Source organism: Artemia franciscana, chromosome 4 (genome assembly GCF_032884065.1).
Source record: "Artemia franciscana chromosome 4, ASM3288406v1, whole genome shotgun sequence".
Classification (NCBI taxonomy): domain Eukaryota; kingdom Metazoa; phylum Arthropoda; class Branchiopoda; order Anostraca; family Artemiidae; genus Artemia; species Artemia franciscana.
The window spans coordinates 18,939,230-18,955,791 of NC_088866.1; the positions used below are offsets into that span (position 1 = coordinate 18,939,230).

At 36.6% G+C, this 16,562-nt stretch overlaps 1 protein-coding gene across 1 annotated transcript in view; it reads right to left on the minus strand.

Annotated features, from left to right (window-relative positions):
- Positions 1–16,562, minus strand: part of LOC136026099 (TATA-binding protein-associated factor 172-like) — a 246,494-nt gene that overhangs the window by 189,248 nt on the left and 40,684 nt on the right. The window contains exons 10-12 of the mRNA XM_065702380.1: positions 5,955–6,208; positions 4,140–4,359; positions 256–405 (exon numbers count right to left, since the gene is read on the minus strand). Of these exons, the coding sequence (XP_065558452.1) occupies positions 256–405; positions 4,140–4,359; positions 5,955–6,208 (624 nt within the window). The remainder of the gene's footprint in view (positions 1–255; positions 406–4,139; positions 4,360–5,954; positions 6,209–16,562) is intronic.

The window sequence follows — 16,562 nt, forward strand, 5'->3', positions numbered from 1 at the left end:
AGGTCGAATCAATTAAAGGAATTGTATAATATTGGAAACCACCTTTCTTTGTTTTTACTATTGTTTTCCCGGTAGTTTATTAATATTTCCTACGATTTACTGATTTTGACATATTTTTAGGTTCAATTAACTCTAAAATAGGCAAGTTCCCAGGCCAGTGAGTCCCTTGGCAACAACCCTTGAATAACAACAATTTAGTAAAAAAAAACAAAAACAAAAAAAAGCAAAAAAAAAAACAAAAAAAAACAAACTTACTTCCGTATTACACTTCGGTATGTCTAGAACTGCATTGTCAAAAGGCACTCGAAAAGGTTGCATCAGCAAACAAATCCATTGAGAAACACAACAACAACACGAATTGAGAACATCTCTTAGCGGGAGGTTTTTCAACACCAAATTCCATAGCTAGACGAAAGGAGAAATTTACTAAGTCAACCTTTCTTTTTTTCTTTACATTTCAGCACTACTGATTTTCAGTTCTTCATATTTCAGTAATATTAATAGAAAATTCATTTAGTGATCAATAACTACTGGCAAAAACATAGAGGAACATCAGCACAAAAGAAAAACATAACTAAGCTACATTATTAGGGTGAAACTAGATCTACGTTACATGGGAAACGTGTGGTGTTGCGGCAACCTTTGCTCGGCTTCGCCGAGTAAAGTGTTGCGAGAGCAACACTTTGGTTTTGTTTCCTCGCTGCGACTAAACGCTGAAGTTGTTAATCTGTAAGGATGCTAAAATATATACTAGGTACACCAACTCGCAAAAGTTGCAAACTCCTCATTGCTAAAGACGATTGTAGCCTTACAGCCGATTATTACTTACAAGTCCCCTACATGTCTTACCACTGGAACCAAATTAGTCTTACCATCAAATACAACGGAAACAAAAAATAGGTACACCAACTAGAAAGAGTTGCGAACCCCTCATTGCCGAGGATGATTATGAGCTAACAGCCGACTGCTGCTTACAACTCCCCTATGTCTCACAATTGGTATCGGCCTATTTTTGGCTTCAGTGTGTGCCTTACTACTGAAGTTGTCAACCCCTTTAAACTTTCAAACTGGTATATCTCATGAAGGAATTTTTGTACAAAAAAATGGATGACATATACTTTGATCAGCTCATCAAAAGCTATCGACTGCCGTCGAAAAAAAAATCTATCTGTCTTAGTTCAAAAGTTGACTTTTTTGCCGTAGGCCAACTTTCTAACGTCATCACTTAGAAAGGAGCAAAGGATAAACTCTAATTTCTTTAGCAATGAGAGAACTTTTAAAGTTTAAGAGGCACATCTGATACCATTTCTCTACCGCAATCCCAAGTGCGAAAAACCGAATGATAAACTCAGCCGAAATCACGGCAGCCCTTTCGGACCCGTGGGAAAATGCCGCTTTTTTGCTTCTCTAAATTTTTCTATTTATCACTCAACGAAGATATATTGGCTGTGGGGCAGGGTAACTGTCGCATATATTTAACACTTATAGATTTTAGTCCATCTTCAATTTGAAACTGGTGCCTGCCTGCTTGCCTGCTAGAACGGAGCTTTCCACTCGAAAGCAGAAACATGGTTTGATGAAACGAAAGCTTGGCTGCATAACTTCAGATAGTCCTCTCTGACATAGGCTATACAACTCCTCTTCACTTCACACACTATAGGCTCTGGCTCAAGGACAAGCAAAAACCATCCTTTTTGGCCCCAGGCAAGAGTTCTAGGAAGCTTTCCAAAATGTAAAGTCATATTCATCAATCCGGCCTAAGGTCCACACTTTCCGTAAAAACCGCAGAGGTTAGACCCTTACCACTTTCTAGGAATAAGCTGAAATCGGGGTGCTAGGAACAAAAAAAAAAAAAAAACACGACAAAACCAAAGTGTTGCTCTCGCATCACAATTAGGTAGCCTATCAATTACTGTTGTAACTGGTAAAATTGGTTAGGGTAAAACTGCGCATTTTACCGGTATTTTTACGGACCTTCGTAAAACTGGTATTTTGCCTGTTTTACGTAATTTACTTTTTTTTACGTAGTTTACAGATTCTGCCGATTTTGCCGGTATTTTACCGATTTCTTACATATTTAGCTGACATATTTTATGATGCCTTGCAATTGTTACAGTAAAAAAAAGTGCAAAGAGGTAGAAAGAAAGAGGTTTGGGTGTGATTTATTGATTTTGTTTTGTGTAGTGCTGTATTACGTCAGCTGTATCAAAAGGTCGTATGTTTGACTTGAATCTTTTGTTATCAGAACGAAAAAGTGTATAGTCGTAGGGGTAATTATCGTTTTGAAATGGTGAAGTATCAGCTATGAAATATTGGCTCAAAATTAAATTATATTAGTTGCTAAAGGGCTACAAGCAGGATAGACATATGACAAACAAGAAAAAATAACAATATTAAAAAGCCGCGGAAAAAAAGGGTAGTGTCAGTCACTGCTCGGAAAAGAAGCGAGAATGACAGAAACAGACATTTCGCCACGGATTTCCGCCAGCCATCTCCAGTGGTCAAAAAAGAAGGAAAAATAATTTTTTATAACTCTGACATAGCAGAAGAAAGACTGGATCAAACAAACCAAAAAAAGATGGTATAATTTCGTCCATATCCTGGGGGGAGGGAAGTTGAAGCCAATTTTCCAAAATCAAGTGAAAATAACAATAAAAACTAAAAAATAAGCCATTTGGTACCGTAATGGAACTATTTCATACTATAAAGTTACTTTATAGTACAAACAAAGGTCTCGAAGCTGGAGTTGCCCCCCCCCCGTAGCAAACGTAGCACGTAATATACGAGCTATGAATGTATATAGTGAACATAAAATAATCCTTTATTGCTGAAGTATTGTTTTTCGGTAAAAAAAACTGTTTTCCTACTTTGGTTATTAGACAGATAAGTACTTGACCAAGGCCTTGACTTTACCCACCCGTCCAATCACCTACTACATACAGAACAGCCAAAAAAAAAACAATTAGCCAAAAAAGGGCATGCAAGATACTGGTTAGTAAATCTAAGTCATCATAAACTTAAAAGTAAAAACGACTTAAATATAAAATTTATCACCAAGTGATTACTATCAATCAGGTCTCATCAAAGAAATACATTCTTTATCGGTTTTGGTTGTAAGCTAAACGTTAAGCTAGAGCCACTGAAACATTTTTTTTTTCCAAATCCTTCTGGTCTTCCTTTGCTTAAATGAAATAAAACTTCCTCTGCAATTACAACATATGAGTAGAGGTTCCACCAAAAAATTACTCGTTTTTCTATCTCATTATTATTTTCACTTAAGTAGCGTTTAAGTTGAGCTTTCTCAATGGCAGGAAAATAAATCAGGGATACATGAAAAGTTTCTACAATTGGAACAGCATAAGCGACATTATATTTTCATCGAATCAGGCGATATATTCTGTAACTTCATACATGAATCCTTGCTTGATAGAGTATATACCAGTAATATATTCCAATATTTGGCCTAGGCATAACCAACACATTGTCTGTAGTTAATCTTACCCTAGAAACTACTTGCGACACCTTCCTAATTATTTAAAATAACTTTTTGGAAGGAATTTTTCAAAGAACAAAAAAAAACCAAACTGAAACATAAAAAGAGTAGAACTTAACAGCAGTACGAGGTCAACTTCAAAATGCATGAGACTTGGGAAGATGTGTTGGTTCCCATCCTGCACTGGTATCCGGGACTATTGCTTGCTGCGCCAAAATAATTTCAATGATTTAAAGAATTGGAAAATTGGAACTTGGAATGTTAACGTTGAAAAATGACTATCGTATCGACATTTAGTACACTCTGAGTACAAAAGTAAAAAACTACAGTTGAAGTTTATCAGGTTTTAGGTTTTTTTTGTTCTTTTTTTTCTTGCATAATATTTACGTGTTTTTTTTTAATTTTTTTATGCAACTATTTAGCATGTGCTGACAACTTAACCATAATCTTCTTTCTTCTCTACCTTAGATAAAATTCAAGACGTGACGCCAAAAGATTCACTCTTTTATTAGTGCCTGAACACATTTTTTTAACGTTTACTGTGTTAATTAAAACTTTTACTCGCTATTGTATTTTCCACTTCATCTTAATTATAAATTGAAAAGCAGTGTTGTCAAAGAAATTAATTACGTCAAATACCGCATACCTTCAGGGATTCTTCAATGATTTCATTGTAATGTTCAAGAATGGCCCTCTGAAAAATTTGCTTCATAAGCTTTTGGGCTATAACAGAGAGCCAAGTGCCATCTCCACCTAGTTGTGCCACCATACTTTGAAGCGTTTTCAACACTGATCTTCTCACACCAGACTGAGTATGATAAAGAAAAGGCCACAAACGGGGAACCAAGTCCTCTAACGGTAACCCTCTGAAAATCAAAAGATGAATTTCACATTTAGAAAAGGATTGATAAATTGCTAAGCAAACTAATAGAAACTTTTTATTACACTATATCAACTACCTTTAACTCGTTTATCCAATACTAAACCCTATGTGAGTACTGAAATTTGGCGAGTTCTAAAGAAAATTAATTGAAATAAGTATTACAAGGATATAATGACTGCCATAGTACAATCGATCCACTCTTAAAAAGCAAAAGTAAAGACGTATGTTAAAACTTTACACGAAGTACAGGGGAAATATCACCTTAACTAGTGCTTTACTATCAGCATCTCAGAATGTAGCAAAAATAATCATTCAGTTATTTGAAAGTGTTTTCTATCGACTATCCTTCAAATAATTCTAAATGAAAAACCTACGGTGTAAAGCAAGCACAGCTTAATGAACACTCGCATCCTAAAAGCATTAGGAGAAATTTTTTATGTTTTTTTTTTTTTTACGTGGCCTTTACAGTAGATTATTCATTCATGAAACATTTTGATATAATAGCTAAATCCAAACATAAAAGGCAGAAAACTCAGGCATGAGTGCGGTTAGAAACTCTTCGGAAATGCGTAGAGGGCAAGTGCTAAAAAAGTTTTGTTTCCAACAATATTTCAACGATAATATATCCACTCCCTTCCTATTATACATATCTTCTTAATTCCCTAGCGGGGGGGGGGGGCACTAACCTTCATAGCAATACTTACAAATTCAAGGAGCGCCCTCCCCTCCCCCTCATCTCCCATAAAGTTTCCACCATTGAAAAAACTACTAGCCATTTCTATTCATGTGAATTATACCATTGGATCCGTTTCAACTGAAACGATCAGCCAGTAAGGGTGGTTAAGTCACGTTCTCTAGATGAAGAATATTAGACAGGCACAAATAGCTCTTTTATAAAATCCATCCGAGGGCAAACGAAAACCAAGACATCCTCAAATGGAAAGGGAGGATGTTACAAGAATAGGTTTAAGATAAATAGGAACGACTCGAGGAGGCACTAAAAGATTAAACTCTGACTAGACTGGCATGGGTGAGCGGCCTGTCCATCAGTGATAGCCTCAGGTGGCGATGAATCGATCCAGGAGGGGCCATGGACCAACCCTCCCCCCCCCCAAAAAAAAAAGATTATTTTTCCGGCACCCTCATTCTTTTTTTCTACTCTTGTTTTAAATAAACTTGCAAATCTGGTCAATCTTTGGCGGCCCTGTAACATTCACTCCCCCCACTCCACCCCCAAGGTTTCCCTCCAGATCTCTCTTTGTAGATAATCTCAGTACGAAAAAAAAAATCAAGTCACCGGTGAAAACAAAGAAAAATAAAGAAAAAGACTTAGAGAAGGAGGGGGACAAAGGAAGCTACTTTGGCACAAGATCAGCAAAAGCAAAAATCTTGGACAGAAAGAAAAAAAAAAGAAAAAACACATTAAAAGGTACGCTTTGCTCCATCTTCATGATCACGTACTACCTTCAACATCAAAGAATTTACTGCAAAAAAAAAAGCATAAACGGGTAAGCAAATATGGCTAACAGAAAAAAAAGCAAAGCAAAGCAAAGCAGGAAACAAAGAGAAAAAAAATACCTGACGCTGGTAGCCAGGGAAGCTAGAAGACATAGTATGTCACCAGTTGACGAAGATAAATCATCCAACGTTTTTAGAGACTCCCACAAGAAGGATGTTAATTGTCTGAGTTGATCCGAACTAAGAGTGGAAACTAAGGATGACGCAAATGGAGCCAGAGAGGCTGCAGCCGGGCCACTCACATCATCCACGGGGTCATCTAAACATTTGAATATTGACGGATAAAGAAACGGCATAAGGTCAGTGAGCAAGTCCTAAAAAGAAGATAAGGATATTACAAATATACGTGACATGGGGGGAAAGAGCATGACGAGGCTTCCCCCCTAAGAGCCCAAGTGACGTTTGTGTAAAGCCCTACAACATACGTAAGAATTCAAGCAACTGGGAGGAAAAACAAAGCTGGTAAGTAAAAGTAAGCTATCATAACATATACTTGCTATACTTTATTCCTGTTATTAGGTAAATAGTAGAGGGCTTGACTCAAACCATTCCGTTTTTCACAAATAGCTAGACTTTTTTTTGTTTGAGTCTATATAATATACAATAATAAATGGCTACTTTATTGTAGTTGCTATATTGCAGAATATTTCATTCAAGCCATAATAATTTTGAGAAATGTCTCAATTTATTGGATTTTCGTTGGTTTTGTGTCAACGTGTCATACAACCGAAACTCTAAAAAATGAAATTTTGATACCAATAGATATATAAAAAAAATCGTATTTTTATGCTGATTTCAAATATACAAGCTTCATTAAGTTTTGTTGTACCCATCAAAGGTTACAAACCTGGGAAAATTTGCCTTATTTTCGAAACACCCGTTATAAGTCATCGAATCTTAATGACAATGACACTACCAGATTCAGGGTATAAGAAATCCTACTGTAGAGGTTTCAAGCTCCTTTCAGCGAAAACGTAAAATTTAGTTGTTTATTTTTTTTACAAAAGATCACAGATGCGTGTTTATTTGTTTTTTTTTTTCCCAGGGGTGATCGTATCGACCCAATGGTCCTATACCAAAAGAACATACCAAATATACCAAAATATGCAATATACCAAAAGAATTGGAGGCAACTAAGCCCCCTCCCACGCCCCTTTTTTCTCAAAATCGTCTTATCAAATTTTGACACAGCCATTTTGTTCAGCATAGTTGAAACACCTAATAACTATGCTTTCGATGATATCATGACCCCCCACAACCCTTGTGGGAATATCTTTAAGTTACAAAATTTGCCAATTGTTTACGTATAGTACTTGTTATTAAGGAAATATGCATACATTTTTTGGGTGGGATGGGGGATGAATTTTCTACAGGTGAGATTTACCACAAGGATAATTTTTCATTGAGAGGGAAGTTTCCAGGCAGCGAATTTTTCAGAAGATATTTTATACTGAGGAAATTTGACAGAATTCCTATACGAAATTCGTCTTATGTCTTACTTTCTCTTTGTCGACTCAATTTTACGCGTGGAGATGCTAAGGGTAATTATCCGAGGTAAATTTTCACCAGGATTGAATGATCCAGAGAATAAATCCGTGGAGAGGAGGGATTTTTTCGTGGAGGTGTAGCCAGATTTATTAACATAAAAGTCTACCCTGATGTTAAAATAATTTTTAAAATATAATCAAGTTTCTACGAAAAACTGCATTCAGTTATTATGGAAAATGGAAAAACATTTTATGTGTCTGAGCAATAATTTTAATGTTTTAATTCAAATTAGAAAAACGCCTGAATAATTTAAAATTAATTTTTTTTTGTTAGATTTGACATAGCCGATACTTGATTCAGCTTACAATTTTGAACGCAGCCAGTTATAAAATGTAAGTAGGAAGACCCGAAAATCGTAAATTTGCAATAATTACAAACGATGATTCTTTAGAACCACCACCTGAACTATCAAACGTGATAAGACCGAGAGAAGGGCCCGAACAAATGAAATTCATAATGGGTAAGAATCAACAACCTAGACCATCAAAAGACCAATACGGGCAACCAAGGCAAAGGGCGTTACTCAATTGTCTAAAACAATCAAAATCCAAAATGAAGAAGAAAGACAAATGCGCTTAGAAAATATACAACAGCGAGTATCAAAACATATCAAAGATGAAAATGAAAAGCAGAGACACGGGCAGCTAGAAGACATGCGAAAACGAGAATTAGAGGGTACCAAAAATGAAAATGAAGAGCAAAAACACTGGTGGTTAAAAAACATGATACATGTACTTAAAATCTAACTTAAAAGTATGCTAAATTTTTGTTTAAAAAACATTATTCTATCTTGGTTCTCAGTTCCGAATCTCTAAAGCTATTATGTAAACTGCAAAAATATTTATGCTGTCTCATCAAAAGTTTTAATTTTTTAATTAAAAATATCATAATCTTCGACGCCAACAAAATGTGGCAAAAAAAAAACAACTCAGTACAAATCTATGAAGATGCCATAAACAACACAACTCTTAATTACAAGTCATTGAGACCCTTCAACGTTCATGTGTTCCTTAGGGAGCCCTCCTTTGTCCCTAAGAAGGAGCAGCAAAAAAATCTCACTCATTTAGAGATTGTTCCTTGCAACGAGAATCAATATATACAAGCTTACCACTTGCTGAGTGCCGGGGCCCGTATCAAAACGGGCTACACAGTTTTTTCTTTTTCTTAATTGGCATATTGACATTTCTGGCCACTAAAAACAATCAAAAAAGGTTACATTTTCTTCTTGAAACTGGCAAATTGATATCTTTGGACACAAAGACGATCTAAATAGGTCACAACTTTAAGAATTCGTATTTTTTTCCCATGGAGACTGTATCAACAGATAGGGACAACAGATAAGGGAACGCCCTACAGATGTGTAGAATACTTCCATAGGAGGCACGGACCAAGGGGGACATTGTCCCTGGGGGTCCATAATAGAAACTGGGACAGCATTGCCCGGGGCTATAAATAAAGGTAGAGGAGGCAGAAGGCCCCTCGAATGTACACTCAACAGGGCCCACTGGCGTGTCCACATGTCCCATGAGTTACAAACATCCTCCCAGTAATGAATTAAATCGAGCGGTGATGCAGAACCCCATAGTGGGAGGATCCACTATAGGCAGACAACTGCGGCAAGGCGTAAGACCCAGATCTACGGATAACGGCCTCTGCAAAGGGCTGCCTCGACCCTTTCGGGGTACCTGCAAGACTGGAGATCTTGTGGTCAACTTTTCCCGCTTGAGGAGGGGCACCCCTCGAGGAAATTATAGCCTAGTAAACAACATAGCATTCGCATGGGATTCCGATTATTGGATATTTCTTCTGGGCTTGGTGTGTTTTGATGGGCGTTTTCGGGTTGAAAAACCCTCTTCCTAGCTAATTTATCTATTATGGTAAGCCGGCTTAAGCGCTGCGGTGTAGACTTGAGAAGATATGTTGACTCCTGTCCTGCACTGGTATCCAGGATCATTGCTTTTCCTGAGGCCAAAATAATTTCAATGATTTAAAGAACACGAAAATCGGAACTTGGAATGTTATGACGTTAAAAAATGACAATCGTATTGACATTCTCTCTGACGAATTCAGACGGTTTGACCTGGACTAATTGGGAGTTTTAGAAATTCATATCCCAGGGTTAGAAAGCATGAAATTAGGTGACAAGAAGTTGTTTACTCAGGCAGGAAGGATGGGGTACATATGCAGGGAGTAGGGCTCATGATGAATAAGAAAGCTGCTAAGTCTTTTTTAGGTTGGAAAGGTATTAATAATAGAATACTAATTGCTCATTTTATGACTAAAAAGTTCAGGGTGTCAGTTATAGTAGTATATGACCCTGTTGAACCAACTGATGGAGATGCTAGTGACTTATTTGAATTTTACTTACAGTTACAGGACCAAAAAGACAGGGTACCAGGTAGAAATATGGTGTTTTTACTATGGATTTTAACGCCCAGGTTGGTAGAAACAGGGATAGATGGTATCCTAGCCTAAGTAAATTTGGTGTAGGAAAAGAAAACAGTAATGGCTGCATACTTTTGCAATTTTGCAGGTATACCAACAACCTAGTTATAACCAATACGATGTTTCATCATAAAACGACCCATAAGTTGACAATTCATTCACGTGATGGTAAGATAGCAAACCTTATTGATTACCTTATTGTAAACCGAAGACTAGCAGGATCAATACAAGATACTAGGGCATATAGAAGTGCTTTTATTGATGTTAAAAGTAAAGATTGCCGTCTATTAGTTCCTAAGGTTAATTTAAAGCTGAAATTTCGGAAGGGTAACCACCTCCCGGGAAGTTATGATGTTGGTAGACTTCATGATGAGCATTTAAGAGAAACTTTCCAGGAACAATTGAATACTAAACTAGAGACTTTAAAATTTGACAGTGTGGAAGATGGATGAGATAACTTTAGGAAAACAATTTGTGAAGTTGCATATGATCATATGCGTCATGTGGAAGAAAGCTAGGACTGCAGCTAGGAAAAATAGTGAAAAACTTTGTTTAATTGAGAGGAGAACGGGTTTGTACAAGAATTATCTGAGTGATAGATTATATGAAAACAAAAGGAATGTAAAGAAAGAGGAGAAAGCATTAAAATATGAACTAACGAGGTGTGAAGTGGAGGCTATGGATAAAACTGCCGAGGATCTGGAAGATGAAGCTAGACGGCATAATAGTAAAATACTATACTGGCATGTTAATAAATTGAGAGGCAGTTGTCAATCCACACTAGTTCCAGTTAAAGATAGGAGTGGGTCACAATTAGTGATAAGGAAAGAGTTAAAGAGAGATGGGCGGAACATTTTGAGAATGTGCTAAACCGAGATACAGTTGCAGGAAAATATATAGATGAAAATAAAAAGTTTGTGATACCTTGGATGTGGAGGAAGATTTGTTTTAGTAAAAAGATTAAAATATATTAAGGCTCCAGGTGCTGATAGTGTGGTAAATGAGTTTCTTAAATATGGTGGCTCTAAGGTCAGAAATAAGCTACTGAAGATTAGGAATATGATTTTTCAAAAAGGGGGATTACCTATTGATTTTAGAGAAATCTTAGTTAAACCACTGTATAAGAAAGGTGATAAGAGCGACTGTTGATATTATCGAGGCATTAGTATGGTCTCTGTATGTAGCAAATTACTTAGTAATATGATACTTTTTAAACTGAGAGAGATTCTGTAGACAAAGTTTTAAGAGAAGAGCAGTGCGGTTTTAGGAAAGGTAGAGGATGGGTCGACCAAATTTTCACTATTGAGCCTTCGTTGTCAAACACCTTTGGTCCTCAGTTTTGTAGATTATGAGCAAGCGTTCGATTTTTTCGATAGAAGAGCCTTAGCAAAGGTCTTATCCTTGTATGGTATACCAGACAAATACATTAAAATTATTTGTGCTATGTACGAGAATAATACTGCTGCGGTTAAGGTAGGAAATGAGGTTAGCAGCTGGTTTTGTATTAAATCAGGAGTTAAGCAGGGTTGTGTTCTATCCCCCTTTATATGGATCATTTTGATGGACTTTGTCTTAAGGAGCACAGGAAAGGCAATTGTAGACAACGGAATTAAATGGGGAGGTAAAACTCTCCTAGAATTAGATTATGCTGATGATTTAAGCATATTAGATGAAAGTGTGAGCGAAATGAATGAATTTTAAGAAGTTTTGCGAGTTCAGGGAGCTAGAAGAGGCTTGAAAATTAATGTTAAGAAAACTAAGTCACTAAGGATAGGAATAAGTGAAGACACAAAGCTGACGTTGGGCAACAAAAAGATTGATCAGGTGGGCAGCTTCACTTACCTTGGTAGTATTATTAGTAAAGACGGTGGGAGCAGTGAAGATGCTAAAGGTAGAATAGCCAAGGCTCAGGGTGTTTTTTTCACAGTTAAAAAAAGTTTGGAAGAATAGGAAGATAAGTCTGCAAACTAAGATGAGAATAATGGAAGCTAAAGGGATGACAGTGGTCAAATATGGCTCCGAAGAATGGGCGCTCTGAAAAGCGGATGAAAATTTACTAGATGTTTTCCAAAATAATTGCCTACGGGTTGTTCTGGGTACCCGGCTGATTGACCGTGTTTCAAAGAGTAGATTGTATGAAAAATTTGGTTCAACCCCGCTATAATGAAAGAAAGGTTGAGATGGCTAGGCCACATCCTGCGAATGAAGGATGACAGATTGCCGAAGATTGTCCTTTTTGGCCGACCGTCTGGGGCTAAACGGAAAGTAGGTTGTCCTCGTCTGGAGTGGGAGGATGTCATAAATAAAGATTTAAAGGAAATGGGAACTTCCTGGGAGGGTGTAAAAAGGAAGGCCTTGAATAGATTGGGTTGGAGGAGGAAAGTGCGTAGCTGTGTTGGCTTCAGGTGGCTTGGTGCCGCGGTGAGTTATTGGTAATAGTAGTAGTAGACTGTATCAAACCTGTGAGGATGTCAAGATATTAAGAAAAGACTCAAATTGTCTGTTGTTAGAAGACAAGCGACAATGAGAATCCATATATAGAAGCTTGCCAAGTTCTGGGCCTCCCGGTACTTTATTATAAATGTGTTGTATATGTATTTATAACTGCAGCATCACAAAGCGTAAATGTATTATTTGATTCTTGTTTTACAATGCAAGGAATTCCAGCAGTAGCATAACCCCTACCGATAGCAAAATAAGTAATACATATACGAATTAGGTCTATACTGTGTGAAGTGGCACCCAAGCAAGCTAACGATTATATAAGATGTAGGTAGATCTAGTGATATGAAACGCATATGACCTATTGGTCGAACACGTCAGACCCCAAACAACAATAACAAGTGTGGAAAATTCGACCGAGCAGTGAGAAATTTTCCTCTTTTTAAAACATTTATTTTTTCTGTCCTTATCGAACAAATTAGTATCGTCGGAGGATTCAGGTTCTTTGGACAATTAGCTGTATTCAGTTACATGTTTGCAGTTTCTTTTCATTTCTTTTATCTCACAGAAAAGTGCTCTACAATACTAATCTCACTTTTTTTTAATAACTATCGAATTCTTAGATTCAAGATTCAAGATTTTATTTAAACTTCTGTACAACACACACAATATATATAAAAAAAGGGTCAAGCCGGAGACACAAGGTCGATTGACAAAGACCCGGTATAACAATATAGGACACCTATTTGACAGAAAAAAGAAACAAAAACAAATGCATAAAATAAATATCAATAAATCCACGACTCACCACTAGACGGGAACCCACCCACAAAACAACTGACACTCGGCAAATATCAATCCGAAAAACAAAACAAAACAGTGTGCAAGCGAGGGTGATCGATGACTGGCAACTTATTTGAAAAAAAAAAAAAATAATAAAAAAAAATAAAATGAGCCCACCTTATCAATATCAAACAAACAACTATTCACTTTAAGATTTTTTTTATTACTGATTCTTGAATTTATTTATAAGGATAGAATGAAGTTGCTTTTTAATATGTGGGAGAGATTTACTGCAGTCAATATATGGTAGATAAAAATGCCATGAACCCATGATCGAAAAATATGGCGAGAACCGTGATCTCTCAGTGGTTAATTTCAGGTGCTGCATTCTCCATTTATTACGGGTTTCATAAACATGGTCAGGTTGCTCAGGGAAAAAATTTCTCGTACAAAAGTACGGAGGCAGTTCTGAGCGGTTATATTTTACCTTAAATAAAAAAGAATGAAGAGTGAATAATTCTGAAACAGGCAAAATATTAGTTAATAAATATATAGTTTCAGTTTTAGATTTATTTGGATAGGAAGAAGGTGACGGTAAATATCTTTGCAAAATTCGAAGAGCCCGGTTTTGAAGAGTCTGTATCGGTTTTATATGATATTTGAAAGTTGCTAAATAAATTAGGGGACAATACGTAAGATGGGAATGCACCAAGGCAAAATAAATGAGTCGTAGAACTTCATAGGGGAAAAAATGCTGAAGCCTCCTCATTACACCAATTCCTTGGGAGATTTTAACGCGTGATCTATTACAATGTTCTTTATAAGATAGATTTTCATCAATAGTTATACCAAGATACCGGAGTGAAGTTACCCTTTGAATTCGAATATCTGTAGCCTGATCAATTATAGTTGAAATTCCTTTTGCTTTGTGTCCAAGTCTACTATAAATGATGAATTTCGTTTTGGCGGCATTCAATGACAAAAGATTAGCTTTTAGCCATACAATCAGCTGGGAAAACACGATTTGCAGCTTCTCTTTGACATCATCTTCCGACTTCCCTGCAAGTGTTGATCCAGTATCATCGGCGAAAAGGACATTAAGGGTGTTGGTTTCTGTTGCTGATGGAAGGTCATTTATGTATATTAGGAAGAGCAGTGGTCCCAGAATTGAACCCTGAGGAACACCAATATTGGGCAATAAGCATGGATCCGAAGTTGTTTTATTGATAGTTGTTACTTGGGATCGACCTGTTAGGTAAGATGCGATAAAATCGTGCGCTGGTCCTCGTATCCCGCCATGGTTTAATGTAAACAACAATATTTCGTGACAAATTGTGTCAAATGCCTTCTCAAGATCCAAAAAAATACATGCCGGAATCATTTCTTTATCAAGACATTCGTGAATAAATTGGACCATTGTCAGGATAGCGTCCTGCGTACTATGTCCCTTTCTAAACCCATACTGATTTTTTGAAAAATAATCATTCGAAGTAAGGAAATTATACACTCGATTATAAAAACATCGCTCCATTAATTTAGAAAAGCCTGAAAGAATAGATATCGGTCTGTAATTCGTGCAATCGCTCCGGTCAGAGCTTTTATACAGTGGTATCACCTTTGCTTTCTTCAATGAATCCGGAAAAGTTCCTGATCTAAATGACAGATTTATCAAATGATACATTACTTTATTAATACTCGGTAAAACAACTTTCACAATGTTCGTAGACGATTCATCAATCCCCGGGGAATTCCCATTTTTCAAAAGCTTACCAATATTGGCAAGCTCTTTCTCTGTTACCGGTGTTAAAAACATAGATTTTACAGAAGGCTTTACAAGGTATGTACGATAATCACATTGACCATAGGGCAGGTTATGTTGGAGCTTGTTGGCTACCAAGTGTCCAATTGACGCGAAATACAAATTCATGTAATTAGCTATTTCTAGCTCCCTTTCAATTATATGACCATGTTTTTCAATTATACTTTCACAATGTTCGTAGACGATTCATCAATCCCCGGGAATTCCCATTTTCTTTCTGATGGTTTAGAAGTTTTTGGTGATCGATTTAAGCATGAATTGATTAGCTCCCAAGTTTTCTTTGGTGACTTACTTACTTCTCTAAAAGAATCAAAATAAAATTTTGTTTTAGCATTACGTATTATTTTTGAAAGTAGATTTTTGTATTTTTTGAATGTTGTTTTATTTTCTTCGCTTGGGAATGATAACAATTTTTTATAAAGACAGTTTTTTTTGTTTTATTGAGGTCAAAAGGGAGGGTGATATCCACGGTTGAATGGGTTGATTATATTTTCCTTTTCGTGTTTTTACTCTGGGGCATGACTCGTCAAAAGCAGCGTTAAATTTTTCGAAGAAATGAGCCATTGCAGAGTTTACGTCTTCAGCATCAAATACACGAGACCAATCGATAATATTCAATTTATCCTTTAAACAGTCCAGATTTTTTTTGTTGATAATCCGGTGTGATATTTCTGGTGCTTTTTTTTGTTTGAAGCTGATATTTCACATCGGAAATCAACAAAAAATGATCAGAAAAATCCGTTAAAACAACTTGTGAAGACGTGGCTGGTGTTGTTAAAAATATGTTGTCGATGAGAGTTGCACTAGTGAGTGAAACCCGCGTTGGTATTGTACATGAGGGAATTAGTGATTTTGATGTCATTAGAGAAATAAATTCGGTTGTTTGAGTATTTTCATCATAATTCAGTAAATTTATATTAAAATCCCCCATGACCACAACATCTTTATCGTCTAAAGATGCTAATAAGGATTCCAAAGATTGCAGAAAAAGCGGGATTGGTGCCAACGGAGGCTTATAAACGACACAAATTTGTAATTTCTTGGTTCCGGCCCGACATTCAACAGCCAAAATTTCACACAATTTTTCAACGTCATATTTTTCGAGCTCTGGCAGACGTTTAAAATGCACTCCTTCTTTCAAAAATAACCCGAGGCCACCTTTTCCATGGTTTTGTCTACTTTTTTCAATGAAATTATATCCTGGAATTTTAACATTATGTTTTGTCGCATCACTGATGAATGTTTCACAAACTCCTAAAATATCAATTTGATTTCTTGGCAATAATCTGGTTAGTTCATCAATAGAACTAATTAGTCCCTGTGTGTTTATAAATCCAATTCTCTTCGAATTTTCTCAAGTCTATTTATTTCATCAGGAGGAACATACGATGACGGTTTTATTTCTGAAAAAGTATTATTTTCTCTTTGGCCAAAAACATTAAAAGTTTCAGAAAGTAACGAAAGGTTTAGAGGTTTCCCCTTCAAAGCTGCCAGCCTATCGCGTCCCCCCACAACCGCAAACTTAGAATTCATTTAAAAAGAGTCGGAAAGATCCTACCTCGTGCCAGCAAGTCCGCGCGACAAGGACCCCGTGCCATTGATGAATCATGAAAAACCTGCCATCCTTCGAG